The following is a 27,722-nucleotide window of genomic DNA, read 5'->3' as shown; positions in this document are numbered from 1 at the left end:
AAAAAGGCCCTAGGCCAGTTTAATACTTCTACACGGCAGTGTATCTGGGATTGCTGAGAGACGGCTTCGCGCCCCGGATGAAATCTCTTTTTCGGGAAGGGGGCGGCAATTCTAACTCTTGATAAGAACGGAACTACTTAAAACATTTTTCAAATAAGATAAATAAATACAATATATTATCTATTATGTTTTAAAACGGATGAAAACTCCTGTTCACATTACCAACGATCGTCAAATATGTTTTTAAAGCAACTACTTCAAAATTTTCCCCAGGAAGTCTCCCCCTCTCTCGCCAACAACATTAGTCTGAAATTTTGGCTTCAATTTCGAAAATGTTCTGATGGAGATCTACCCAACACATCGAAGGTCAGCAAAAATGATGCTTTTGGCACTTCAACTCTGAAAATTTTCCGGAGAGAGCCTCGAATCTCTCCTGCCCTAACATCACCGAAATCGTTTATAACTGCGATTATGGCACTATAATTTCAAAAACTTCCTAGGAACAATCTCCCCGTAGTCCCCTCTCCCTAAAATGATCAATCATTTAAGAGTTAAAATTTCGAAAATTTGCCGGGAAGGGCTCCCGAATCTCTTTCCTCAACATCTAACATTTCCCAAGATCGTATAAAACTGCGTATTTAAAACAACTATTTTGAACATTCTGTGTCGAGTGATGATTCCCTTCTCGTTCCTAAACCTAATAGAACTGAAAAATGTACCCTGTATTTAGCTCAAGTACGAACACTATTAATATTTCATAATGAATCGCTAGTGTTATTGATTTCATTGAACGTCAATGAAACGGAGTGGAGGGTAACTCCATCCCCAAAGATCGCCAGTTCCAGTGATGAAAATCTGATGGATATGAATTAAAGTGCGCTTGCATGAGCCGACTTTGAACCATTCCGCTCATGCGTGACTTGACTGACATAATAGCCACGTTCACAACACACTTTTGTGCCTCGTAAATCCCCGCTCCGGCTCCGAAAAAACCGATTGAAAAATTCCCCGATTACATATAATAAGAGGTTGCTCAATAGGGCCGTTTCCATCGACACTTTCGATCCCGGAAAAAACCTGCTTTTCACCGCATTCCGGTTTTTTGCGAGGTATATGTGGAATTTTTCTCCTCCTGCTTGCTTCTCTAGTTGCTCTCAAAGCGGAGTTTTTACCCAGAATGCATTACGCGAAACAAGTTCGTCTACTAGCCGCTAAGGATGCTGGGTAGAAACCGCTTTCTCTGGTACAGTGGGAAACAGCTTTTTACATGGAAACGGGGAATTTTTCAATCGATTTTTTTACGGGGCCGTAACGGGGATTTACGGAGCAGAAAAGTGTGTTGTGTTTACCCAGCATCCTTAGCGGCTATACCCAGCAAGTAGACGAACTTGTTTCGTGTAATGCATTCTGGGTAAAAACTCTACATTTCCCCGATAAATAACCGGATACCGGTGAAAAACAGGTTATTTGCAGGGTCAAAACTGACCATGTAAACTCTGCTAAGGTGTAGTTCGCTCGTCGGGTTTTTTAACTTCGGGTAAAATGCCGAAACGACAGGAGAAGCACTTTTCAATCGCCTTAAATTTGGGGGACAGCCAGAAGTAGCAAGGGAACTGTTGGAAGAGTATAAGGAGCCTACTCAACTACAGAAGTCAGGTTTTGAGCCAATAAATAAAGTGCTAGAAATTTGACGAGAAATAGCCCTGCATCTTTTGAATGGTTGATTGGCTGTTTCCCAGTTTCTGGCAAAATTTGATGCAGTAGCGCTGCTCCAGTCGTTCTGTCATTTTTCTTGAAATTGAAAACTCCGGCAAGAGCTCTACATACTAACTCAGTCAAAATGTTTGCCAGCTAATGACGGGATTGATAGAAGGAAAACTTCATGCATGTGCGCAAATGTTCAAGGTCAGCTCATGCAATCACGCTTGATTCATTTAACCAAATAGAATTTTTAAAAAGGCCCGATACGTTTCTGCGTATATAATCATTATTACTGTTGTGCTCACAATGGTAAATGTGTTATTAAAAAACAAAGTCTAAAACTTACATATGATCTACTATATAACGTTTTGTTTCAGAATTACAATTGTTTTCATGTAATATAGCCTGACAAGTGACAGGGGGTGGGAGGTCAAAAGATTAAAATCCGTGAAATTTACATAGTTCAATACAGGCCTACATGTTTTTCTTCATGAAAAAGTGTTTCAATTTTAATCGAATTATTATAATTTTTTCTGACGAAAAAAGGTGGAATTTGGATGGACAAGACGCATGATTTGCTAAAAAAAAATCATATTTTCTAAGCGATAGCTATATGTAGGCTCTCCAAAACTCGACTGCTTTGCTTGCAATGGTATGGGCTCGGTTGAGTTTGTTTCAGGCAAAATAAATTCCCAAACATATCAAGATGCCCTCGCAAGTCATCGTTTACCAAATGCTGAATTTACTGCAGGAGAAAATTCGAAATATCAGCAAGACAATGCACCTATCCATCCGAATAACTGCAAAAAATTGGTTCCAAGTCAACAATGTTGAAACTTTGAGATGATAAATTGAGTTTCAAGATCTTAACCCAATAGAGAACTTATGGTTTAACTTAGCAAAAAGAGTTCATGCAAATGGGTGTAATTTTACTGCATCAATAGAGCTGAAATATACTATTGAAGATGAATGGCATAAAATAGATCACAACTTAGTCAAATATTAGTTTCATCCATGAAAACAAGAATACTTGAAGTAATTTGCAGAAATGGCTCCTAACCAAGCTCATACATGTTTGTATTTTTGTCTTCATATGCTTTTTCTATGTTGGATTTAAAGATTTTACTCAGGTTAAAATCTTGATCTGTAAAATTTTCTGGTAATGAAATACTTACAAATGAATTGTTTTTTCTTCTTTACTTGTATTTAAGGTTAATAATTATTGCTCTAATGATTTTTTTATCCTAGTTTTAAGATAAGTCTAATTTCTCAAGGAAGTTTAATGGCCTTTAAGTTTTTATTTAGACTGTACATCTTTGATTAAAAATAAAAGATTTCAAAAATTCGTTTCAAAAAAAATGACAATACTTTCCAGTCCCTATAATGCATGCTGACTTGGGGAAATTTTAATGTGAAAAATAATTTGAGTGTTTCTTCTATAAACAAGTAAACAACCTATAATTCTATTATCGGCATGTAACATACTTGCATGTTCAATTTTAAAAATAATAAAGTTTAAAAAGTAATGTTTATTTTACTTATTCTTTAAAATTACGATTGCATTTTTCATTTTTCCAAAATAACGTCTCCCGTGTCATCACTCCGAATGTAGCAATGAATTTGTTTTTTCATGTTAGCTTTTATATTGTTTCAAGTAAACTTAAGATCAAAAGCACATACAGTTAAAACAAGAAAGCATGTGCATCACTAACTGTAGAGAATAGATGAAACAGTGAATATGTGAAGAAATATTTTTTCAAGTTCAGAGGTAAATTAATAGAAAACTATGAATTTTTTTTTTTAAATAAGACTGCTATATTTCCGCACTAATAAGTAACAATCACTGGCACTTCATTGTATTTTCTTAAAATATTTCTAAACCAAAAATAGTCTTCAGAAACTAATGGTCAATTTTGCGAGTAATTGCTTAAACTAACTCTGATGCAATTCTGCTGAACATTTGACTGAGAGTTTTGAAATGAAGTAGAGAAAAAAATAAGGAGGATTGAAAATAATGGTCAACACATAAAATCATTGACGTACAAATGGTAAAATGCAAAGCTGCAAAAAGGCCCAACTCAGGAAATTTTAGAACCTTTGACTTGGACTCTACCCTAAAATCAGTCTGATGACAACTCCCCAAGCACTGGCAAAGTTGCAGACTTAGAGGGGAAATGAGACTGACTCTTGAAACTTTAATTCATAGGAACAGAGACAAAAGTTGCATGCAAGTTACAAGTACAGTAGCGTCTTGAAACCAAGTCTGAAAAGTTTGAGTTTCTGCTTAATCCGAGGTGTTTAGTTTATATTTTAAGTTATATTTTTAGTAGCTAAAAATTTAATTTTTTTTTAAATCTGAAATAGAAATCTTTTGCTACCGTTAAACTTATTCACTACGTATAGTATCTAAAAAAATTCACCGATACAAGATAGAGATTCTTGGAGAACTTTCACACGATTAAGAGATACCTTGGAAATAATTTTGATACATAAAATTGACATTGATTTTCCACAAAGAACATGTTTAACATCCCTTTGGACTATCCAATTGTGAGGTCAGTTCGCCGGGAGGCTGTTGGTTGCTAATGTTCGTTGCCGCGATTACAATTTAGCCATTTTCTAACAGAGCGCATCTAACGTTAGTAAAGAAAGACTAATGTTTTGAAATTATTGTTCTCTATTGTTGAGGCAAAATGCCATACAAGTGCTCTGTGGTGAGTTGCAGAGGCAACTACGATGGCGGACCAAGAGTAAGTCTTTTCCGCTTCCCAAAAGATGACGATCTGCAAAAGAAATGGCTAGCAGCTATTAATAGACAGGACTGGAAAATAACTAAAAACTCTCAGGTAAGTTATGTTTATCTTTTTTCAATGTATTATTTATTCACTTTACTCTTAGACACTAATTTTTTTTTTTTTTGTAACCTGTATTTTCAAAACGAATGAACCAGAAACAGCATGTGTTTAAAAACAATTCATTGTTTACATTTCATTGATATGATGAACATGATTTTTTTTCGCAGTGAAAAAGTCTTACTCTTTGATTGCTAAAATTAATGTTATGCATTCTTAATTAAAATGCAACATTTTTCATTTCCGTACACGTTTAAGAACTGACAAACCTTTTGAAAACAAAAATAGCAATATTAAAAACATCAGATTTAAAAATGTACGAAATTATTAGTTTATTTCCAATAAAAAAAATTACAACACTTAGTGAATATAAATTCCTATTAAGTTATGAGACTTTCGTTAATTACGTTTAGCATGCTAATGTGTTTGGAAATAAATGTTTTGCGTATTAATGCTTAATTAATGCTAAATTTTGTAAATAGTTAACTTATTTGTATTCTTGCTGGCTTGTTTTTTAATATGTTTTTTGTTTTAGGTTTGTGCTAGGTGGATTTTGTGTTAGGTTAAATTATTGCTCAATTGAATTGAAATTAGACTGCATTCTAACTGGAAAATTCCAAACAGATGCCTTATAAGCAAGGTTTGGTCTTTATAGAACTCTAGCTGGATCACAATATGATCTATCAATGACTAAAGTATTTGAAAGGGAAACTAAATGTGTTCGCAGTTTAATGCCTTTGTATATAAATTCAAATAATTAAGGCAAAATTAAAATTACAGCCTTGAATGATTTAGATTTATCCAATAATGCAGATCATTCAGACAGTAGATCGAATAATTTCAAAATAGCAATAGAAGAAAATATTAAGAGTATAAAACTATCAACTCCAGTACTTATATAACTGGTTACTGTGTAGATACTTGCTTAAAACATTTAAAATGTGAATAATGTAAAAATTATTTAACCATAAAAGACATTATTGAATTTTATACTAATGAAAGTGACATTGATTCTCTATCATGAAAAAAAGTATTGATCATGGAGGTTTAAAATACCCTTGCGATAAAACTGTTAATACAGTTTTGTTTAATTACATAGTTGTATCAAAATTGTCTGAAAATCATGAGCACATATTTGGTAACTTAAAAAATCAAAGAGCTGTTGTATCTAATATAACAAAGACGAATCTGTGACAAAATATTTTTTTTACCATTCGATGAATGTAAAAATGGCCATTCTTCTGAATATGCAGTGAACTTTATTCATTGTAATGAACTGCATCAAACTTTTTTTTTTAAAACTACTGTAAGAAAGTTAATTTGTTGGCATTCAAGAAAAATGAATCAAAAAGTTTAAAGAGAAAGTTAGATACATTTAAAAAATGATTGTTCAGTTTTTGTATTTTCATTCCATGTTTCAATAAAATATTTACTTGTAGTTAAAGTCTGAAAATTCGCAATCACACAATTGTATTTCAAGTTTATATTTTCAAGCAATGCATTTCAGGACTAAAGCATGAATGAAAAACTAAGATGTAATTTTGTCTTTTTAAAAAGAAAAAGTAAATACTAAAAGTTTTAAATTTGGAGTATACATAATTTAAAAACAAAAACTTTCTCAAAGAGAAAAAATTGGAAACTATTTTGTACTTTGATGAATGCATGAATTTAGAACATATTGTATTATTTTGTGGAATTTTTTTATGCGTGCGTAAAGATATATTTTCGCAAAAGATAAAAAATGGTTTGTATTTAAGATTTTGACATAAATAATTTTGTAAAAGACTTCATTATTTCATTCTGATCAATTTAACTCAACTTTCTGCATTGAAATCAGTTTGCTTAAGTAGCATTAAAATGAAACATTTTGAAAACATCGAACAGCTCCGAGTCAAAGTAGCTGTCAGTAGCTGGAGGACTTGACCGAGTCAAAGTCCTCCAGACAGTATTCTGCAGAACCCGTGGAAAGGCTTTCTATCTTCTGGGGGTGTCAGTCAGGCCAAATATCAAAGAAATCTGAATTGGAAAATAATTTAAAAAGCTAAGAATTATTTGGAAACTTTAAGCTGAAAACACTTGCCCATTTAAAATTTTGATGCTAATTGAAAGACCAAAATTTTCTGAATAAAAGTTTGCTTGAAATAATTACAACTGTAGTTATTAGGGTGATGGTTCAAACTTGAAAGGAAATTCAAATCTATAACAATCTATAACAAGGTCTCTTGAAATATTGTAACCATTTTTTGTCCTTTCACCAACTGTATTTTTCTCTCTTGCAAATGATAACTGTTTACACCTAATTGATTTGGGGGGGGGGGGGATTTAAGAATGCTTTTGTCATATTCATTTGTGATCAAAATAGTTTAAATTTCACAGTAATAAAAATTTTCCATCTACAATCAGACCTCGATATAAGGTCACTGCGCACATAAGTTCACTTTTCTAAAGTTCCAGCTCATTGAATAGGAATTCTATGTTATGTATTATTTGATATATAGTCAGGTCATAATACAGTTAATCGCTTGTAAGGTCACTTTTGTCACTTTTCTTTGAATGACTTCTGTGTCTAACAGATTCACTTCCAAAGAATTTTCCTCAACATATGATCCTTAAAAAGTGAAAACTCATTTCTCCTACTAACTTAGCATGAAGTGCAGATAATGCAGTCGAAAGTGATGCTAAAAAATGAAGCAGTAATACAAGCACTCACAATGTACACGTTGTGAGACATTTTTTTAGTAGCCATAGGAGAGCTAAAGGAAATTCAGAAATTATAGAAACCAATGATGATACAGCAAATAAAAGAAAGCTGACCAATGGTGAACCAAAATCAATAAGCAATCTTTACTGCTTGAAAACAACAGATGAGGTACCTCAAAATGAAATTTCACTTTTGAAATTAATACAAAATTTCAAGCAGGAAGTATGGGGTTATCAAGTTAAAAACAGGGAGGGGAAAGAAACAATGTAATAATGCATATTTGATGCAGGAAACCAACTACAATCAGTGCACAAAAAAAGAAGTAAAATATACCATAGGCATAGTAAATCAAGGGCAATGGAAAAACATTACTAACACAGTAGAATGTTAGATGAGGAAAAATAAAAGTTGGGGTCCGGCTGTAGTCAAATTCATTGATTGAAAATCATTTAAATTGACAACACATTAATTTATACTCGTCAAAAAAGAAGAGTTAAATGAAACAAATTTTAATTGCAAGAATTCAATACTTTAAGGTACTAGATACTTGATGCACTCAGGGTTGCAGCAAAATGAGCAGCAATTTATATTAAATGATAATGCTTAAATTATGGTCCATTGGCTACTTACTTTATTTAGATTCAGCAGATTGCTTTAAGAGTAAATTCTTTGCTCTTCTCATATATTAATTCCCAGTACAAGCTCCTATTTTTACTCACTAAGCATATCTAATGGAGAACATGGTTTCTCAGTTGTTACTAATGATACTAGAAAGCCAATTTGTCTTTTCACAATTACTAGTACACATGCACAGAAAATATTGCTCGTAACTACTGGCAGAAATCAAAGATAAGCATTCAAAACTTCCATCAATGCAAAACATCATGTTTTATTGTTTAGTATGATTTTAAATATATGTGTGAAAAACCCATGACATATCATACAGTAGAAGAGTTATAATGCACACCTTGGGACCAGAGCTTTTGCGTTGTAGAGGTTTTTGCGTTACATAGATCATTTCACAAAATTTGAATCTAATATTCAAGATATATCTATATATTAGAACTTAATGTTTTAATTGCAATGAGTATAAAAGCATTAATATTACACTTAGTCACTCACAAATAAATTTGTTTCACAATTGAAAGAAAGTGAATTATCCTGCACTTCTGCTGGCTGCATGGTTTGCATTGCAGCTGCATTTTCAAGAGGCAACTGGTGTTTTCTGTGAATACTAATTTTCATTTAAAATTTTTGAATTAAGATCTAAAAGTGTTTCAAAATTTTAATTTGTCTAACAATTTTTATCTTTGCAAAGCAAAAAAAAGAGGGATTTTTTAAACTTCAAAACCTTTTGTTTACTTTTGAAAAGTTGTGTGGTTTACAGAGAATTGCATCATATAGGTCAGCATTATTAAGGTATTCTACTGTATTAGAATGAAATTTGAGTATATTGTAAAGAAACACATATTAGTTCATGTTACTGGGAGTATTCTATTGCACAGACTTTCAAAGAAATGGACGCATTAAGTTACTTAATCAATGGATAAAATAACTTTATTATAATTCATGTACATTATAATTACAATAAAGTTCATTATTGCATTAAATAACATGACGCCTTTGTCTGAACATTCCAGAGAATAATGCATTGAATAAATATATCATTACTCGCTGACATTTTTTTATACATGGGTACATACTTTCGAGGTCTTAATCTCTAATACTTAAAACCATTTTATTCTTTCACATTAATTACAAATCGTTTCAGAAATTTCCAGAGAAAAACATTCTGTTTTGGAACTAGAAACTATTTTAAACCCATGGTTTTATTTAAAATCGTAATTTAATGCATGTTCCTAACATTGAATTCAAAAATCATCACCATAAATCATGACTTGAATCAGCTCAAAGCGACCACGACTCAGAGAGTAATTACACAAAAATAAATCTCCATAATAAAACAATTTTCTTACAAAATAAATTAAACTTAAAAATGTACATTAAAACTAATATAGCAATTTAAAATCTAAGCTGCACAGCTTATAGTCAAACTTTCTTAACATTTGTACAACCGTTCCAAATGGAGCACGGTTTTCAAACTTTCTAAAATATTCATTACTAACAAATAAAATTACAAGTGCAGATAGCATTAAAATATAAACAAGTAGCTTTTAAATGGTTTCATAAGCTTAATGATACAGGTGATTCAATACTGGAGACATTCAGAAACCTGGAATTTGAAAGAAAAATAATGAAGAAAATTTAAAGACTGTTGTAAAAAATTTAATTTATACCCAAAAATTACTTCAGCTAAAATAACCCTTGAAGATATGTTTATTTTTAATTATTAAAAAAAAAGAAAAAAAAACGTTTTTGCTCCCTAAAAATTACTAAATACAGTCAAAATACTGAAAAATCACAAGTCTAGGCATTATAAAAAAAAATTCAGTAGGTATGCCGAAGTATGTTCTAATCTTTTTTTTCTACATTGAAGACTAAGTTAAAATGCATGAGTGCAGACCTAGTTTATTTCATTTTTCAATTTAACGAATTTCAGTCCACCCTTTGAAGGCATGACTTGTAGGAAACCCACTGAGCTGTTGAAAGGAATTTCAAGAATTATGTGTCTAATTTTAAGCTTTAATTGGTAAATTCTGAAAAATTGTAGTAAAAAAAATTAGTGAACAGCACAAGCTAAGCAAAATAATGACACACCATTGATGTTAATGTTTTGGAAAATATTTTTTCCACTCATGTATTTCTGGTCTATGTTTTTCGAGTGTCAGTATTTTATAACTTAACCAATAATATCAACAAAAAGGAAGTAAGAAAGAAACTGAAGAAAGATTTTTTTTTAATAAAAATGCAGTTGTGTAAAAAGTACATCATTAATCAATGACATCAATTGCATTGGAAAGGGTTTTCTATTGTTAGTTATTCCTCTGGAAAAGAGTAAATCTTTTCTTTTCAAGCACACTGCGAAACTAGAATAGTGTTTTTATAGTCTTATGTAGTTGCTAATTTCAAAGACAAAAGAAAGATATGCTGAAAATCCAGAAAAAAACGGCAGACTTTTTCAAAATAGCAGAAGATATTTTTAAATAACCATATAACTTGTTTTATCAGTTTTGAAAAGATAAAAGTACAAAACAGACTACATTAAAACTTGTCTACGACAATACCGTTGGGACCAAAAAATTGTCAGAGACAGGTTATCACTATAGACAATTTGATTACTTATGCTGACATTTTGCCAGGACCAAGGAAAATATTGCTATGGACAGGTTCATTGTTGTATACAGTATTGTTATACATAGGTTTCACTGTAACTGCAAATGAAATGATATGCAGAAACAACCTGCCACTTTTTAAAGCTCATATACAAGCTCAAAGCTTTAAAATCCGATTTTGGAGGGGTGGGGATTAGGAATTTTGCACTGAAAGAATATTTAAAAGAATTAGTTTAAAAAATATTTTGATTATTTAGTGAGCAAAGGCATGAATTCAGAAAAAATGGAATTTAAGTTTCCAAAAAAAAAAAAGTAAAAAAAATTTGATAAACTTCCTGTATATAAACTGAAAACATTATATTTAAAACAAAACTTTCCTTTAGACATTCATGAATAATATTTGATATTGGTGCTATTACGGCAGTTTATTTCCATTAGTTGATGAAATAAGTTTTTAACTTTTAGTACAATACCCTAATCTATAGCGCTATGCAAATATTCTCAAAATATAATGAATATCTTATTTCCTCTTTAGATTAAAAAATGTTTTATTAGAGATTATACTGTAACATGTTCGAAGACAAAATTTCCAGCATTTCGAATTCTATCAAAATTCATAACTACCAATTCTGCATTTTTTATTCCCATAAAATACTAATATTCTAAAATTCAATAGGGTGACTTTCAAATGCATTGACACATTAGGTTCGACACATTTTGAAAATTTTTGTTGTTACAAACATTAAAACTTTCCTACAGATAAATTCCTTACAATTTATAGCTTTCTAACCAGGTGATTATTTGTAAATTAATTTACATAGATTTCAGAAATTCAAAAAAAAAAAACTTTTGCTAGTTAGTTTTCCTCATGAGTGTTACCTTTACAAAACAAAGATGGAGAAATATTTTTAACATAAAAAATATTTAATTATCCGTCGTAACACTCATGAGTTGCACCTAAGGACACAAACTGCATTGAAATTTTAAATAGTTTGATGAGCAGTTTAGAAAAATCAATTTCAGCTGTGTTTAACTAACAAATATTACTTATTTCTTTAATGCACAAAAAAGTTGCTTGAAAGTCTACAAAAAAGATTAAGTTTATGCAAACTTTTTAATCAGGACAAGGAAATTTCCATCACTAGTTATCTAAAGTAATAGAAAAGGCTTACAAATTTACAAACATGAAAAAATGCGCTGAATTTAATTTAAAACAATGCCTCACTACATGATTATGCAATGCCAAAAAATTTATTTATAAAAATTTAATTGAACAAAAAAGTCAGGACACCAAGCTCAACGTTTAGAAAATCACCCAATAAATATCTAAAATCAAACACATCTAAGTTTATTTTTTGATGAAATACTAAAACATACGTTTCAGTAATGTTTTACAAATATGCATTTCCAATTTTTTTCATGCAAGTCTTTTTTCTTAATTTTAAAGATACAATATTAAAAGTGTTAGCTTTAGAAAGATCAATAACACTTGCATGCATTTAAAGAATAGCTAAAATGAAGGCCATGTATGTAAAATATGTATAAAAGCTAAAAAAGTATCACTCATTATTACAAATGGTCCAGTCCTTTGATCGTTTTCCCTTCATAGTCATCCTAACATGGAGACGTTGCGTATGGAACGTAGTCGCCATGTTTGGTCATACTCTTAGTTCAAATAATGCAAAAAGATTTTTTTTTTTTTGAAATATATTCTTGGTAAATGCCAAATTGTATATTACTAGAGGAGGTTTGTAGTTAATTATTTATTATGCCAAAAAAACAATAATCTTAATTATTGAAAACATTCAAATCATTTGTTTATCTAATATTTTTTCTATTCCCTTCGTGCTAATTTTCTTACAGTTAATTCTTTTCATTAAACTAGGTACCTGAAAAGTGCGTGTTGATTTTTACCGCCATAGCATTTGCAAGGATTTACAAAAAGATTTTAAAGGAATGTTGTTTTTATGGGAAATCTTTTTTTTTTCACTGTGCGACCATGGTACGGTGTACACTACTTTATTTTTGGTTTAATGATTTTTTTTTCTTATGAAACTTTAAAATGGGTGGAATGAACCATTTGCTTTAGAAGCTCCCAACCTTCACACAATGCCTCTTATATTTCCATGATTAATATAATTTATATTTCTTGGTAGCATTCCTTTAGATTCACTTTCTTAAGGCTCTTCTAAACCTCTCCGTAAAATCAGATTCGACGAAAACACGAAATCTGTGGCAACACAGGGGGTGTATCTGGGAGGGGCTAACTCGATTTTTTTGCACTGCTAATTGGTCAGATTTCATGATGGACAACGTCAATCATTGAGTTGTTGAAAGGACAGTCGTAAATCTAAGCTGTCCCCATAGGTACTCCTTTACGGTCGGACGAGAGCAGAGAGCGAGCTAAGAAGGATTCTGTTCCAAAACATGTCCCCCACCCCTCCGGCCTGTTTCCCACCACGACAACAGATCGGGTAGAAGGGTGTAGTATGAGGATGAAGAAAAAAGAATCCAATTCTCCTATTCTATTCTACCACCCTTCTCACTTTTACTTGAAAACTTTGGAACCGCGGGACAATTCTACACATTTACTCTTCGAATCGAATTCTGTATTTGTTTTGCAATTCATGGGCGGCATAATCTTCGTTTTTTTTTATTTGTTTTATATTTATTCGTTCAGTTCATTCATTTATGTATTTTTCAATATATAATTGAGGGGGAGAGGGCGAGCGGAACATTGATGATCTTTATAACTTTATCGATAAAAGATTGCTTTGCTTTTTACAGAAATTTCTGAAACTATTCTTGAAAAGAAAAGCAAATTAATCATAGAAAAATGTCGAAGAATTTCTGCGGATGTCGGTGTGAGCATAAAATAAAAACATTTGGTAGTTGTGTAGTTAGTTTTGCTGATAGCTAGTTTGATGAATGTTACAATTAATAAAAAGGCATAAATAGTAAATCTTTCGAAAACAATCGCGCCCTGTACAAGGATTTTCTGTGCAGTTTTTAATTAGAAAATTATGCTTTTGTTTTGTCTATGAATTTTCTGCGCATCAAAAGAGGAAATAAAGAAACTGACGAATCTGCATGTTGGCACGATAGAAAACAGGAAAAGAAAAAAAATGCTGTTGTCTTGTTAGTAATCAGAAGGATACCATATTACCAGTGGCGCACATGAATTTTTTAAAGGGAGGGTCCAAGGTCGAAAGTCTCATACCATTATTACGCCGTCAAACATATTGACTTGATTTTATCGATTCCCGAGAACAAAAAACAGTAAAAAATAAGCTAATGAATAAATAATTAGCATTAAGTAAAGAAATAACCAGAAATTAAATAATTTACGCTTTTATTTTTCTCATAATAAAAAATGAATTCAAGTTCAAAGGATCTCATTTCAATTTGTAATCACAAAACTAAAAACATACTTATTACTGTGTATTCATTTATAATCCCCATTCTTCTTCTCATAGGCTAAGTGCACAATATTTTAAAAAATCTCTTAACATGCGGGTTTTATTTTTTCACTTATTAAAACAGAAGTTATTGTAACCTTTGTTTGAAATTATTTCACGCACAAAATATCGAATCGTAATCGATCGGGGAAAAAAGCAAGACCTATGGGAGGGGTCCTGACCCCCTGGTCCCTAGTGTGCGCCACTGATAAATACCCACTAAGGTTTTCATTATTTATACACGTGTACTAAATAATTAGAATGAAATGACACCTCTCAGTAATGCTAAAAGCAAATTATTGCAGAGCTTAGTATTTTTGACAGTTGCATGCAGAATCAACGCTTGATTTAAATCTGAGAAAAGCCATGTTACTGCGTACAAAAGCCCTTTATCACGCTCTGAATGCAAATTGGGAATTTTACTGTTGTTTTTCTTGGATAAAAGCCTACTTCAATTCAAACTTTCGTCGATGTGCCTATTCATCAACATTTTAAGATAATTTCAATTCATTGAGCGTATTGTTAAAAGAATAAAAATTATATGTTCACAAATTTTACCAATGCATATAATAAAACGTAAGTAATTGAACTCTAATGGTTTAAATATACTTCGAAAGAATGAATGAAGTGTAAGAAAGCGTACAGTGGTTCAAAATAGTCAGCAAGTGGTATTTAGGAATTTCCGTATCATAAAAATTTGATTTCTTGATCTTGAGGCAAAGAATGTTTTTTTCTTTCAGTTTGACACTCTCTGTTATTTAAACATTTTGTTCACATAGTAGGAAATAAATAAAATTCCTTATGAAAATAGAGTGGCGTTAAACAATATGAGTAGCACAGTATACAAATGAAAAACGTTATCTATCATGAAAGCGTCTCGAAAAATATTTACGTGTACCAACAACTACGCTGTTGTAAAAAGATTGCCATCAATCATGAAACGAGAAAAAAAATCCTAAAAAAAGGAAGGAACATGGTTTTGTTAATATTTTCGAAAAATATTTTCGTTTAGAGTTGAAAACTGTCATATGACAAAAAGAAAAAAAAATGCATCGATTCAATGAATCAAATGTATGATCATGTTCAATACCGAGAATTATAGGAAAAATAGATTGCAAAAGACACAAAATTAAATAAGCATTATTCGAAAGGAGAGACAGTGAGGCACTCAATTTATGTGCCGAATTAATTATCACTATGAGGAACTTTCTTGTTCCCAGTCTCATTCGCTGTACGCAAAAGAGAAGACTTGTTTATCCAAAGTGGGGAAACAAAGTGCAAAAGGTGAGAAAAAATTATACATGAAATCAAATGAATTGATATCGTTCCATCTTCAGTATTGGAGGCAAACAAAATAATATGAAAATTCAAAAAAAAAAAAAAAAAATGAGCAAGGAAAAATAGTACTGTGGCCCTAAATTACTGTGACAGTATCACCATACTAAACTTTCTTGTTCGCAGCCTCATTTCTTTTCATGCAGTCACGATGATTGACAAATTCGGATTGCAAAAATAAACTTTATGTAACATGAAAAGATTTCGGAAAATGCATTGTAAATTGTGAATAGAGTTCTTTGATTGTGAGCATGCGCAAATGATCAAGACGAAAGTTCAACTAATGATACTTCTTGAAATATGGAGAATGTTTTTGATATGAAGTGCTGCTGGCGTCATTGCTTTCTGGATTCTTTGAAAAAAATACTTTCAATTAGTGTTTTAAAGAGCCATTTGGGCGGAAAAAAGCATCACTTTATACATGAAATTGAATGAAGCAAATATGATCTTGTTCCATCTTGAGTATTGGAGGCAAACAAAATAATATAAAAATTCAAAAAAAAAAAAAGAGCGAGGAAAGAGTACTGTAGCCCTAAATTACTGTGATAGTATCACCACACTGACCTTTCTTGTTCGTAGTTTCATTTCTTTTTCATGCAGTCACGATAATTGACAAATTCGCCCTGCAAAATTCGTATTGCTTTCTTGATTTTTAGAAAAAATATACTTTCAACTGGGGTTTTAAAGAGCCATTTGGGCGGAAAAAAAAGCACCAATTTATTCATAAAATTGAAGGAACCGAATATGATCCTGTTCCATGTTGAGTGTTGGAGGCAAACAAAATAATATGAAAATTAAAAAAAAAAAATGATCGGAGAAAAAAGGTTGTGAGGTACAAGGGCGGATTCAGGGGAGGGTCAAAGGGTCAGCCGACCCCCTGTGAGAAGAATGTCATTATGATTATTATTAAACTTCAATTCTTTACATCCGAAAAAATAGTACATGGAATCAATATCAACATTTTTTTTTTTTTTTGCTCGGTTCTGTAAGGTAGTTCTTTTTAGCGCGTCATAATTCAAAGAATTGACTGGATTTGTTTACTGAGGCATTGCTATTTTGATTTCTTTGTTCATTTTCAAAAGCGCAAATTTCTGTAATGAGCTTAACTTTTTCCCCAGTTCTCCTCCCCCTCAAACCACATGTTGTGCGTGTTATGGGTGCTTTTTATTACTATTTACAGATGTTATCTCATATAACCAAAGCTTACGGTGACATGACCAGCATATCTGCCGAAAGAAATGTGACTTTTGATGAAAGTTTGAGGGAATATGATCCATGGCTCAGGCTGTGGCATTGAAAATTTAGGGGAGGGGAGGTAATTTGAATGGGTTTTGACATGGGGGGGAGGGGAGTGCTTCGTAGCATATGAGGCGGTACGCTCTCCTGCATGGAATGATGGGCAACCCTGATTAACTGCTACTTTTTTACGTAGGAATAAAAAGGATATCCATTGAAACTTGACCCCCCTTACAAAAATTTCTTGATCCGCCCCTGTTGATGTACTAAATCATACTTGCTGATGACAGTATCACCGAATTGAACTTTCATGTTCGCAGTCTCATTTCTTTTTCATGCAGTCACGATGATTGACAAATTCGCATTGCAAAAATAAACTTTATGTAACCTGAAAAGAGTTTGGAAAATGCATTGTAAATTGTGAATAGAGTTCTTTGATTGTGAGCATGCGCAAATGATCAAGACGAAAGTTCAACTGATGATACTTCTTGTACTAGCGAGAATTATTTTGATATGAAGTGCTGCAGGCGTCATTGCTTTGTTGATTCTTTGAAAAAATACTTCCACTTGAGGTTTTAAATAGCTATCTGGCCGAAAAGCATCATTTTATACATGAAATTGATTAAATCAAATATGATCCTGTTCCACCTTGAGTATTGGAGGAAAACAAAATAATATGGAAATTTCAAAAACATTGATCGTAGAAAAAAGGTTGTGAGGTACTAAATTACTTGCTGATGGCTGTATCACCACACTCAACTTTCCTTGTTCGCAGTCTTATTTCTTTTTCACGCAGTTGCGAAGATAGACAAATTCGCTTTGCAAAAATCGACTTTATGTAACATCAAAAGAGTTCGGAAAATGCATTGTAAATTGTGAATAGAGTTCTTTGATTGTGAGCCTGCGCAAATGATCAAGACGAAAATAAAAGCAATGATAATTATTGAAATATGTACAATCTTTAAAGGAGAAGCATTTTGATACGAGGTGCTGACTTTGCTGATTCTTCGAAAAAATACTTTCACCTGTGGCTCTAAAGTCACAGGGGAGGAAAAAATGCATGAAATTGTGTATGTATATATATATATATATATATATATATATATATATATATATATATATATATATATATATATATATATGTATATATATATATATATATTGGATTAATCAAATGTGATCCCTTTCCATTTTGAGTATAGGAGGAACACAAAATAATATGAAAATTTAAAAAAACAATTATCTGGAAAAAAGATAGATACTGGCTGATGAGAGTATTACCATAGTGAACTTTCTTGTTCGCAGTCTCCTTCTTTCCTTTTTTTTCACACAATAATAATGACTGATAAATTGATATTGTAAATAAAAAAAATAATAAAAAGAAAAACCTTTATCTAAAATGAAACATTAAAGAGTTCGAAAAAACCAGAGTAGATCCATGGTCGCGCCGTCCTTATGTGCGAGGTCGTGAGGCGCACTACGGCGCCAGAGTCAAAACGGCGCCTTTCACTGCCAATCAAAAATATTCCAAATGGGGGGAATCTCTCCAACCAAAGAAGGAAAAAAAAGAACTTTTCATTATATCCAGTATCCAACAGGGCCCGCTCAGCCCAAAGTGATGCCCAGGCCCTGGCAAAATTTGGTGCCCCCTCTCACAGGAATATCTGCAATTTTTTTGTGTGGAAGTTTTCAAAAACGGGAAGAAATAAAGAAATTTACCCCCATTTTGGTGCTCCTAAAATTGTGGTGCCCAGGTCCATGGACCTACCAGACCGTGAGTTCATCAGGCCCTGATTATATATCCTATGGTGGCGGAGAAATTACACTGCTCACTGAAACAAGCAATCCTCTCGCTGCCTATCTAAAATGAAAAATTAATGCCATGTTGTGTGTCTAAATATGCTTTTCAAGAGTGCAATCTTTTACACTGAAATCACGTGATGCTAGTTAATGCATACATCAGCATTTTTCTTCGTGTGGAGGCGTGAATGCTGTTTAGGGTTAATAGTACACGAAGCTGAACATATGAGGCGCGAGAAATTTTCTATTCTTCATTTTGGATCTTGAGGAGAATATGTTGTACTATAATTTGTGCAATATGTCTCTTTTTGATTTTAAATTATTGCTCGCGGAAATTCGACTATTTCATTTTATCATACATAAAAATTATGGTAAGTGTATTTGCATACATTTTACTTGTGCGTAATATTTGTATATTGTAGACTACAATTTTGGCTAACTTTTTAGTTCCAAAAAGTAACGACTTGACCATAATTACTCGATTCCTCTCCCCCTCCTTTTTTTTTTTTAACTATTTGTGTGTCAGAAAAAGAGCTTTGGACAATGTATTTGTTTTAGATATCATATTCAATGCCTTCCGTATTTTAGAATTGTTAATATTTAAAATATTTTCTTTTTCCTAAACGCATTAGCATATCAGAGGAGCTACTGAACTCGAAATAAGTTCGAGATATGAAGTGAAACTGTAATGACACACGTGCACTGTAATCCAAAATTAAATACACATTTTTTTCAAAATCAATTAAATGACAAACGTATTTTTTTCTACGTCATATTGGTCTACAAAACGTCAATCCAGCTGTTAACTATATTTTCGCCGAACGCCACTGCATAAAGGCGCTCAAAAGACATTTGCACAACGGCGTTGATCAGGCTTGGCGCGGACCTGAGTAGAGCTCTTTGATCTTGGTTATGCGCAAATGATTAAGACAAAAGTTCAAGCAATGACAATTCTTGAAATATGTATATGAATCTTCAAACGAGAAGACTCACATTTTTTCCCATTATGAGATGCAGTAATTTACACAGATTCTTTAAACAAAATAACTTCTACACTCAAACGGTGTACTTATATTAAAACAGCATTGAAAAATATATCACCTAAATAATTTCAAAAACTTATCGAGGAACTCGAAAAAAGAAAAAAAAAATGCGTTTTCTTTTTAGAACGGATGTCACCGTCGAGTCACATAGATACAAGACCAACACAAAAAACGACAAAGAATGAATGGTCTGCCTGGCGAGGCCTGTGGCGAGGCAGAGGGGAGAAGCAGCCAAAGACCCTGGGGGAGAAGAGAAAGTGGTCCCTCAAAGTGGGGTGTGGGGGGGAAATGGGTGTGGTCTGGTGGGAGGCGTGTTTTTCGCAGTTTTTCTCAATTTTTCGAAAATAAGGCTTTACTCCGTGGAGAATATCAATAGAACAAATTGTCTCAGAAACAAACTCAAAATATGTTTTTAAAGAGAAATGTTCAATCTCTTGCGCTCCTTTTTCCGTTTTTCCATATCATTTTTCAAACGTGTGAAAATAGTCGTTTAAAGTTTTAAAATGTTATTAAAAAAATTTCAAAATAACTACAGAAAAAATAAAAAAGAGCATCTCTAGTTCTAAGTCATAGCCATCGTTTAAAACAAACCGCATGAAAATATTCCAGTAATTTCTCGTGTTATGCTTTGTATAGGTAGCAGATTTTCCCGTAGAGAAAGCATTAGCGTCGAAAACCAAGATGGACGGTATAGAAGAGCCTTAATATTTGTTTCAAAAAAATACAAATTGAATCCCCCCCTCCCCATTCTCCTACTAGAGCACTGTTTTTGAAACCCGGTAAAACTTGTGGCTACCAAGGTTTTTGAGTCTAGTGGCTATTGGCCACTTGAAAATTTTCTGAATCTTGAGGTCTACTATGAGAGTATCATTTTACTATTATGGTGATTTCTGAAACTTTTGACTATTTTTTTAACAGAAATTATTTTTATTTGAAAAGAGGATTTTTCAACCCCCCCCCCTCCCTTTCCCCCCAAACCCGACGCACGAAGTGCTGGGACTTTTTACCCCTTCTTGCTGGAAAGATGAAAAGTAATTTGCATCAATTTTTTTTTTTTTTTTTGGATGTTTGGGTTTGGCCATATTTTGGCCTAATTTTACTGTACTAATAGTGTAAAACATAATAATTACAAGAATTTCACTGAGTATGACATGCCTTATTTTTAATTAGTAACGCATCATATACAAAAAATATTTGTAAAATATTTCTTTACACAAAAATAATTTTAAAAAATAACGTTAGTGAATTTAATAATGAAGTTCCAGTGATGTAAGATTAGTTACTTTATTATTTTACAAAATGAAATAAAATCTTACATAAGATAGGGGGGGGGGAGAGTTTAAAATTATACTTATCCTAACATGGGGGAGGAGGGGTCAAAAAATGCCAAAATCATCCTTACGTAATTCATGAATGGCCCCTTACACGCTTTTACAGTTTCCACTTTGTGATAAAAATTATTTCCCTCCTTCAAAAAAAATATCAGAAAACAAATTGAGAAAATCACCATTCTAGCGATGATGCAAAATCCTTCCATTGCCGATCGCCAAGCCTTCCATTTTTGCCAAATAATGGAAGGTTTGGCGATCATTTTCCCCCTCTTGTTTACTTGTATGAGATGGGGGAATCTGGATAGTGCAGGTGGGGGCAGGAGGGGGGAGAAAATTGTTCATTCTTTTGCAATACTACGCTGGGATGAAAATTGTTTTCTTCGTTCCACTTCCTCGGTCTGGGATTCATTATAGAGTTTAAGAGTTTACAGCGGGGGGGGGGGGAGGAATCCCACATAGACCTTTACATTGTGCGGGATTTTTTCGATTTCGTGTGCGTTTTGCGCAATCCTGAGCTCTTACTCAAACCTTGCTGACTATCAAGTATAACAAAAACAATTACCTGCTTGATTTGTACTTATCATATATTGCCTTTTGTTCGTATTGTAAAACAGATGAATATACTTTATGAAGACAATGCATTACATTTTTCAGATCATTTAGTTGATAGCCTGATAATTCTGCAAGATCCTCTGACTGTAGACAAAGAAAGTAAATACTAAAATCAAATTTTTAAAAAGAACTAAAAAAAGCAACAAATCAAACTCAATACATTACAAGCAGAAAATAAACATACCAAAATTATGTTAACATTTATAGTATGATGCAAACAGTAAGTTTATACATTAATATATTTAATAAAATTAACCTGAAAATTTAGGTCAGTACATGTTTTGTACCTATTGTTCCAATGAATAAAAAAGAAATTATAATACTGCTCTTAATATGTAAAGGTTTGTATTCTTTAACCAGCAATGAAAGAAAAAAAAGGGAAGAAATCCAAGGATTTAATAAAATCATGCAGAAAAGGTGTGTCCAAAACTACATCAAAAGAGATCCAGGAAGACAATATCCTAATAATGCTTCAAATATTTGGGTAGAAACCCTGTGGCAGAATTTTATTTCCCTTTCTGCGACAAATTTTCTGGACCTGATTTCTTTCTGCAAGATTGCTCCGTGAAGTGAAGAATGAACAGAAGGACAAACTTCAGTGTAATTCATTACAGAAATAAAATAATTGACAAATGTAGCATAACTTCTGGTTTAAGCAAAATTCATTTTTATAAACACAAGAAGCATTAAAACCCAGTACCAGACTCCCAAAAGTTTTCGCTAGAGAAAAAAAAGGGACCTAATCTATACGGTTAAAAATTGGTAAGTGGAGGAAGTATCAATATTTTTTCTTCAATGCTGAAAAAAGAACTGTGTTAAAGGGAGGGGAGGGCAATTGCTTAAACATAATGCAGCACTGATTAAGAAAACAATGAAATCTGTTCTTTTGCAGCTAACATTTTGTACAACTTTTAAAAAATGTTTTTAAATTACATGTGTTCAAATTCTGAGATCATTAAAGGATATAAAGTATCTTAAAATACTTCTGTATTACTATACAACAAAAAGAAAAACATTCAAGCACATGATCATAATTTAAAAATAAAAAATGATGGCTAAAATGCAAGACATGCGCAACTGGGAATCAATCCTTACAAAATAAGGGGGGAAAATGTCTTACCAAGTTTTTCAGTTAAAGTTAATTCAACTAAAGATTAAGAATGTTTTGTACATATTTTTTGAAAATAATAATTAATTCAGAAAGTAAAGTATTTTGAAATGAACACAATAACAATAAGGTTTTCAGCAGAACTTCATTTTTAAAAAAAAATCAACATTACTTGTAACAAAATGGAGCACTGCATTTAAAAAATTTGGTTTGAAAGTCTTGATAAATAAAGCCACTAAACTTCTAAATAAATCACTATTTTAATCACAAAGAAAGGGGAGGAAATTAAATCATCGGAAGCAACAATAATTCAAATCTGCTCATTCATTTCAAAACATAGGTAATTTTCACTATTTAGTTTAAAATAACTTACTAAACATAAACTACCATTCTCAGCATTACAAGTCTAATTTCAAGCCATTAATGACTATTTGTATTCCTATAAAAGAATTGAGAGTAGGTATGATAATGGGAGAAATGATTACAGGGATGAAAGTGTTGGTATAAAAACTACCTTTTAAAATGAAAATATTCAGGGAGTTGAGGTTTTAAAAAAAAAAATGGACTTAGAGAGGGGAAAAAGGAAGATTGGAGCCTTCTAATGCAAGAAAAATTATGCACTGTATGTCTTGTGCAGTGAGATGAGAACTATGCCAGGAATTATTTGAAACAAGGTAAGCATTCAGCCTCAGAATTCACTTTTTTTACAACTTTTGAGGTAACAAATTTTCCAAGCTGTTTGTTTCTATGAATATTTGTAAAATGCCGATGATAATTTGTGCCATACATAGCAGTTAATGCTGATTTTAAATACTTCCTGGTATTTTTAAAACCAGAAGGTGGTCCATTAATTTTGATAAAAGTCCTTTTGTCACTTGCTCCAGCTTTATCTTCATTTCCATCAGAACACCTCAGTCTTTGTTTATTAACTTGGTCGATGATTACCCCCATGTCTCGCATATTGCTTCAGAAATTGGCATGGTAATCGCTGATATAAAAAAGTTCATAAATAATGGTATTTTATCATTTAACTCATGAAAAGCTGCTTTGTAAAGCAACTTTTGAGAACAGGTATTGCCATCACAGACATATTTGTATAACTTTGAATATACCCACTCATTAAAAATGGCAAATTCAAACCAAAGAGTACGTCTTTCATCTTCGTTTTTGCTTGCAAAAGGAATTTCATCTAAAATGGCATTGAAATCGACTTCATTTAAACCTTTGACTGCATCTGCTTAATGTATGTTTGCAGTTGTTAGTAGATACAATAAGAAATCATTGTTAAATAAAAAATTTAAATGCTTTGCCACTCCAAATGCAGTCATTTTGTTGCAGTCATCTTCAGAAAAATATGACTCTGCTTGCTTAGTGAGTGATGCAGTGTACTTAGCCAAATCACTAACATTATTTTTCATCAAGGTAGTTTTGTCAGTTGAATTATGTAGTCTCAAGCTTTTCAAGCTAACTGGCTTATCCGGCAAAGGCACACCAAGAAATGTACTAGTCATACTCTGATTAGCTTTAAACATTTCTACAGACTTCTTCATATTAGAAAATAAATTATCTGGAAGTCTTTTTAGAAGAGCTACAAAGTTGGTGATAGAGCCATTTCCGAGACAGGTTGATAACTCCTTCAAGTACTGCTGCATAATTTTTATGGAAGAAATCATGGACTAGATAAATGATATATACTGCCATGGAAATAAATCTGAATTTTGAACTTGTCTAGATGTCTCTCCCAGGCAACAACAAATATCAGATAGAACCAAGATGTTGAACATAGTTTCTTTGTTCATCAACAAATCACGAAGTTCATAACCATCTGAGTCCTGTTCACAGGAAGATACAATTAAAGGATAATCTGTAATAAATGTTTTAAAAACATCTTCACAGTATGCTGAAAATTTCGTTGTTTTGAACAGTTTAGGCCTATAAAAGTACTCATGAAAATTTTCCGAATTTTTCAAAAGCATTTCATAATTTTTACAAAACGAAAATTACTTCATGGTATCATGGATTAGTTGAAAAGCATCTGAAACTATCTTAGGCACTTCAGCATGTTTTCTTATCAACTCAATCCTATTCATGGGATCCCATGATACGATTATATCTGTCGATAGCTTTGTTTTCAGATGCTTTGCAACGTCTAATTTAACATATTGCCCGTCAACTGCAAGGCCAGTTAGATGTTGACGCACATATGTGATATCCAGCGCAAATCTTTCAATAGTGTTCAAAATGCGGCTGGATAAACCTTCACCAGTAAAATCTGTAACTGGACTATGTTCCAAGTATATTGATTGGAAAAAGGTTTCATGATTTACATCAAAAATTGGAATTCTTAAGCCAACAATGTGTCGACTGCGTCTATTTGACGTCATCTTATCTGCTATAACTCCAATGGGAAGCTTGTTAGCAACAATAAAGCTGGATATTTCTTTTTTTAATACATTATAACAATGAGGAAGAAAGGTCCTAACAAATTCTTTTGAATAGTTTTTTAAACCTACTTCAGCACCACTATTACAAAACTCTGTCAATATTATTTCATAGTCCCTATAAGAAGAATTCAATTTGTAAGATAAATATGCTGCTGAAGCACAATTAAGAGCAGTTGTTTTGAATGCTTCTAAGGCTTCTCTTTCACGAATGCCAAGTTCTTTCGCTGTTTGCAAATTTGTTTTTCATCCTCATTGTAATAGCATGGAATAAGCAGTAAATTTCAGAAATCAGTTTGCTTACTATGTACAATTACTTCATACAGTTTCACAAAAATATCACTTACATTCATGAAGATAAAAGCATTTCCTTCAAAAATCAATTTTGTTCATGTTTTTTGTTTATAACATGCAGTTTTTTCACCTTGGCTTATTGTAATTGTAAGGGATCAATCACAAATCTGTTCTTATCAGAAATGATACTCTGCCACTGCAAGTTTGGGAATATTCCCCACAGGTTTTCTAGTTTATCAGAGAATAACTGAAATGCAGCTTATTAAATCACAGAAATCTTTCTAAATTTTACAGATATTCAACTCCTTTTTTTTTCCATAAGTTATCAAATTCATTTGGTCACAAAATTTTAAAAGTTCTAAATTGCTATCTTCTGCCCACGCACAGTGAGAACATGATAGCTTTAAATGCTTATATTTCACTAAATTTTCAGATTTTTTTATTTCAAAGTTTAGTATAATAATGATTCTCTTGTATGCCATCAAGTTTTCAGAAAGTTTAGTAAACCAGGACGGAAAATTCTGCATGCTACAAGCCCAAAACATTCAAGCAAAATTAATATTTGAGAAAAAAGCTTAATGAATATAAGTGATACTTACATGAAACTCTATACAATTAGTGAATATTAAGCAAATTAATTCCTGATATTTACAGCTCATTCCATGCTATTTACAAGGAAATATAATTTCAGAAAAAAAAAATCAATTAGTCACTGGTCCCCTAAATACATGAGTGATATAATTTCAATAGGAAAATGACAACAGAAGCATGAATTTTATGTGACAAAAGTTATAGAACGATTAATCTCTTATTTCATGAGAAATTAGTTAAATTTTTGCAAGTGTACTGAAATTAATGAGCAGTAGTGCCCACACATCACTGACTGATCACTTTACCAGAAAAAAGTAGCACAAACATAATGTTTGGAGTTTGCTAAATAAGATTTTATCATTTAAATAAATAGTATGAATTAAAAGGAAAACAAAAATGCATTCAAGAATGCTGCAAAATACTAATTTAGATTAACAGAGTAAGATAAAATACTAGATGAACTCAAGTACCCAAGTTTGACAGCTTTTAAAAATGCTATCTTAAAAATGCATTTCAAATACTCAATCTATTCGAGAACTATATTGCTTTGTAACAGAATTAGGATTTCACTCTTAATTGATCCCACTTAAATTCTCTCTCAAATTTATATGGAAATGTATGGTTAAAGACGGCGCAAGCCATGTTTAGTTATAACTACAAAAAGAAAAAAAAATGTTTTAAAAATACTACATTTCTTAAAAACTTGAAAAGATATTCTAAAATTATGTTATGACTATTATGAATAGGATAGTATACCAAACAGAAGAAATGAAGTGCCACTTTAAAAAGTTTTATGAATACATGATCTTTCTACAAAGCTTAATAACAGCTTAATAAATATGAAGTTGAAGTAAAGAAAGCTAAACATACCCAAACAATGTGTCCCAGAGTATAATTTGCAAGAGCCAATGATGCTGCACCAATTACACTAGGGAGAAATGTGAGAAACGGCTCAGCTTCCAATAGTGAAAGTTCACATATGTACTGAAAATAAAAACCAAAGGCCATTGAGATATTATACAGAAATTTAGAAAACAAGAATATTTAAATAAAATGGAATCACCTGTAGAAAGCTTAATTTTTAAAAAGATTGCCATTATCAGGGCTTTTTTAGAGGCAGAAACTATAAGCTTTATACATTCTTGCCTACACATGGATTAAGGACTGAATTTTGGCGTCTGCTGCCATAAAAAGTTTAGAAACAATAAAAGAATTTTAGCTTAGTTTAAGTTTTCTTTATAGTTTTAGTTTAAAAACTGAAATAGAATTTTTATAAAAAATATCATTAGCAAAACTCTTAAATAATAGTTTCTTTGGAAGTTCGTGAGAGCACTTAGTTGCCGTTTCAAAGAAGGATAATTAGCATCACCTTTTTAGAAATGAATGTTCAATCACAATCCTTTTTCCACATTGTAGGTGCTATTAACAAATTTTCTGTGACACCATTAGAAACTTAGAAACTGAACTCTTGTTTCTTAAACTAATAAACAATCCTTTTTTTTATGGTAAAAGGACTTTGAGTGCCATTTGAGTTGATTTCTATTGCAGTGGCCAGAATTCAAGACAAGATAGTGGGATTCTCGAGAAAATTTCCTGGAAATTTTTCGTGCAAGTAGTATAGCTACAAACTCCTTCTTACAGAAGATTTGAAACGTTTATGTAAATACAGAACAACTTTGCCTGATTTGTTATGTTAATATTAAGAAATATATATACTGAAAAATACATAACTTTAAAATCCACAAATTTACAACAAACTGCAGATGTGTTTCAGGACTACAAAGAACCTGATTTTTAATGCAAAGAAATAATTATTGAAAAAAACATTGAACCCTGAAAGATGTGTCAGGGAACCTTTGATGTATATTATTATTTGAAACAAACAGTTGTGCTTGAGAATCATTATCAATTATACATATTTCTCAAACAGAAAACCTATTTTTGTTCTGAACAGCTCCAATTCTAACTTTTTTTTTCAAACCGAAA

At 32.0% G+C, this 27,722-nt stretch overlaps 1 protein-coding gene across 1 annotated transcript in view; it reads right to left on the bottom strand.

Annotated features, from left to right (window-relative positions):
- Positions 1–8,815: 8,815 nt before the first annotated feature.
- The window catches only part of LOC129218026 (G2/mitotic-specific cyclin-A-like), a 53,684-nt gene continuing 34,777 nt past the window's right edge, over positions 8,816–27,722 (bottom strand). Inside the window, exons 6-8 of the mRNA XM_054852204.1 lie at positions 26,607–26,720; positions 21,253–21,386; positions 8,816–9,487 (exon numbers count right to left, since the gene is read on the bottom strand). Coding sequence (XP_054708179.1) covers positions 9,439–9,487; positions 21,253–21,386; positions 26,607–26,720 — 297 coding nt within the window. The 3' untranslated portion in view covers positions 8,816–9,438. The remainder of the gene's footprint in view (positions 9,488–21,252; positions 21,387–26,606; positions 26,721–27,722) is intronic.

Source organism: Uloborus diversus, chromosome 3 (assembly GCF_026930045.1).
Source record: "Uloborus diversus isolate 005 chromosome 3, Udiv.v.3.1, whole genome shotgun sequence".
NCBI classification, from domain to species: domain Eukaryota; kingdom Metazoa; phylum Arthropoda; class Arachnida; order Araneae; family Uloboridae; genus Uloborus; species Uloborus diversus.
This window is presented reverse-complemented; position numbering and strand designations above follow the sequence as displayed.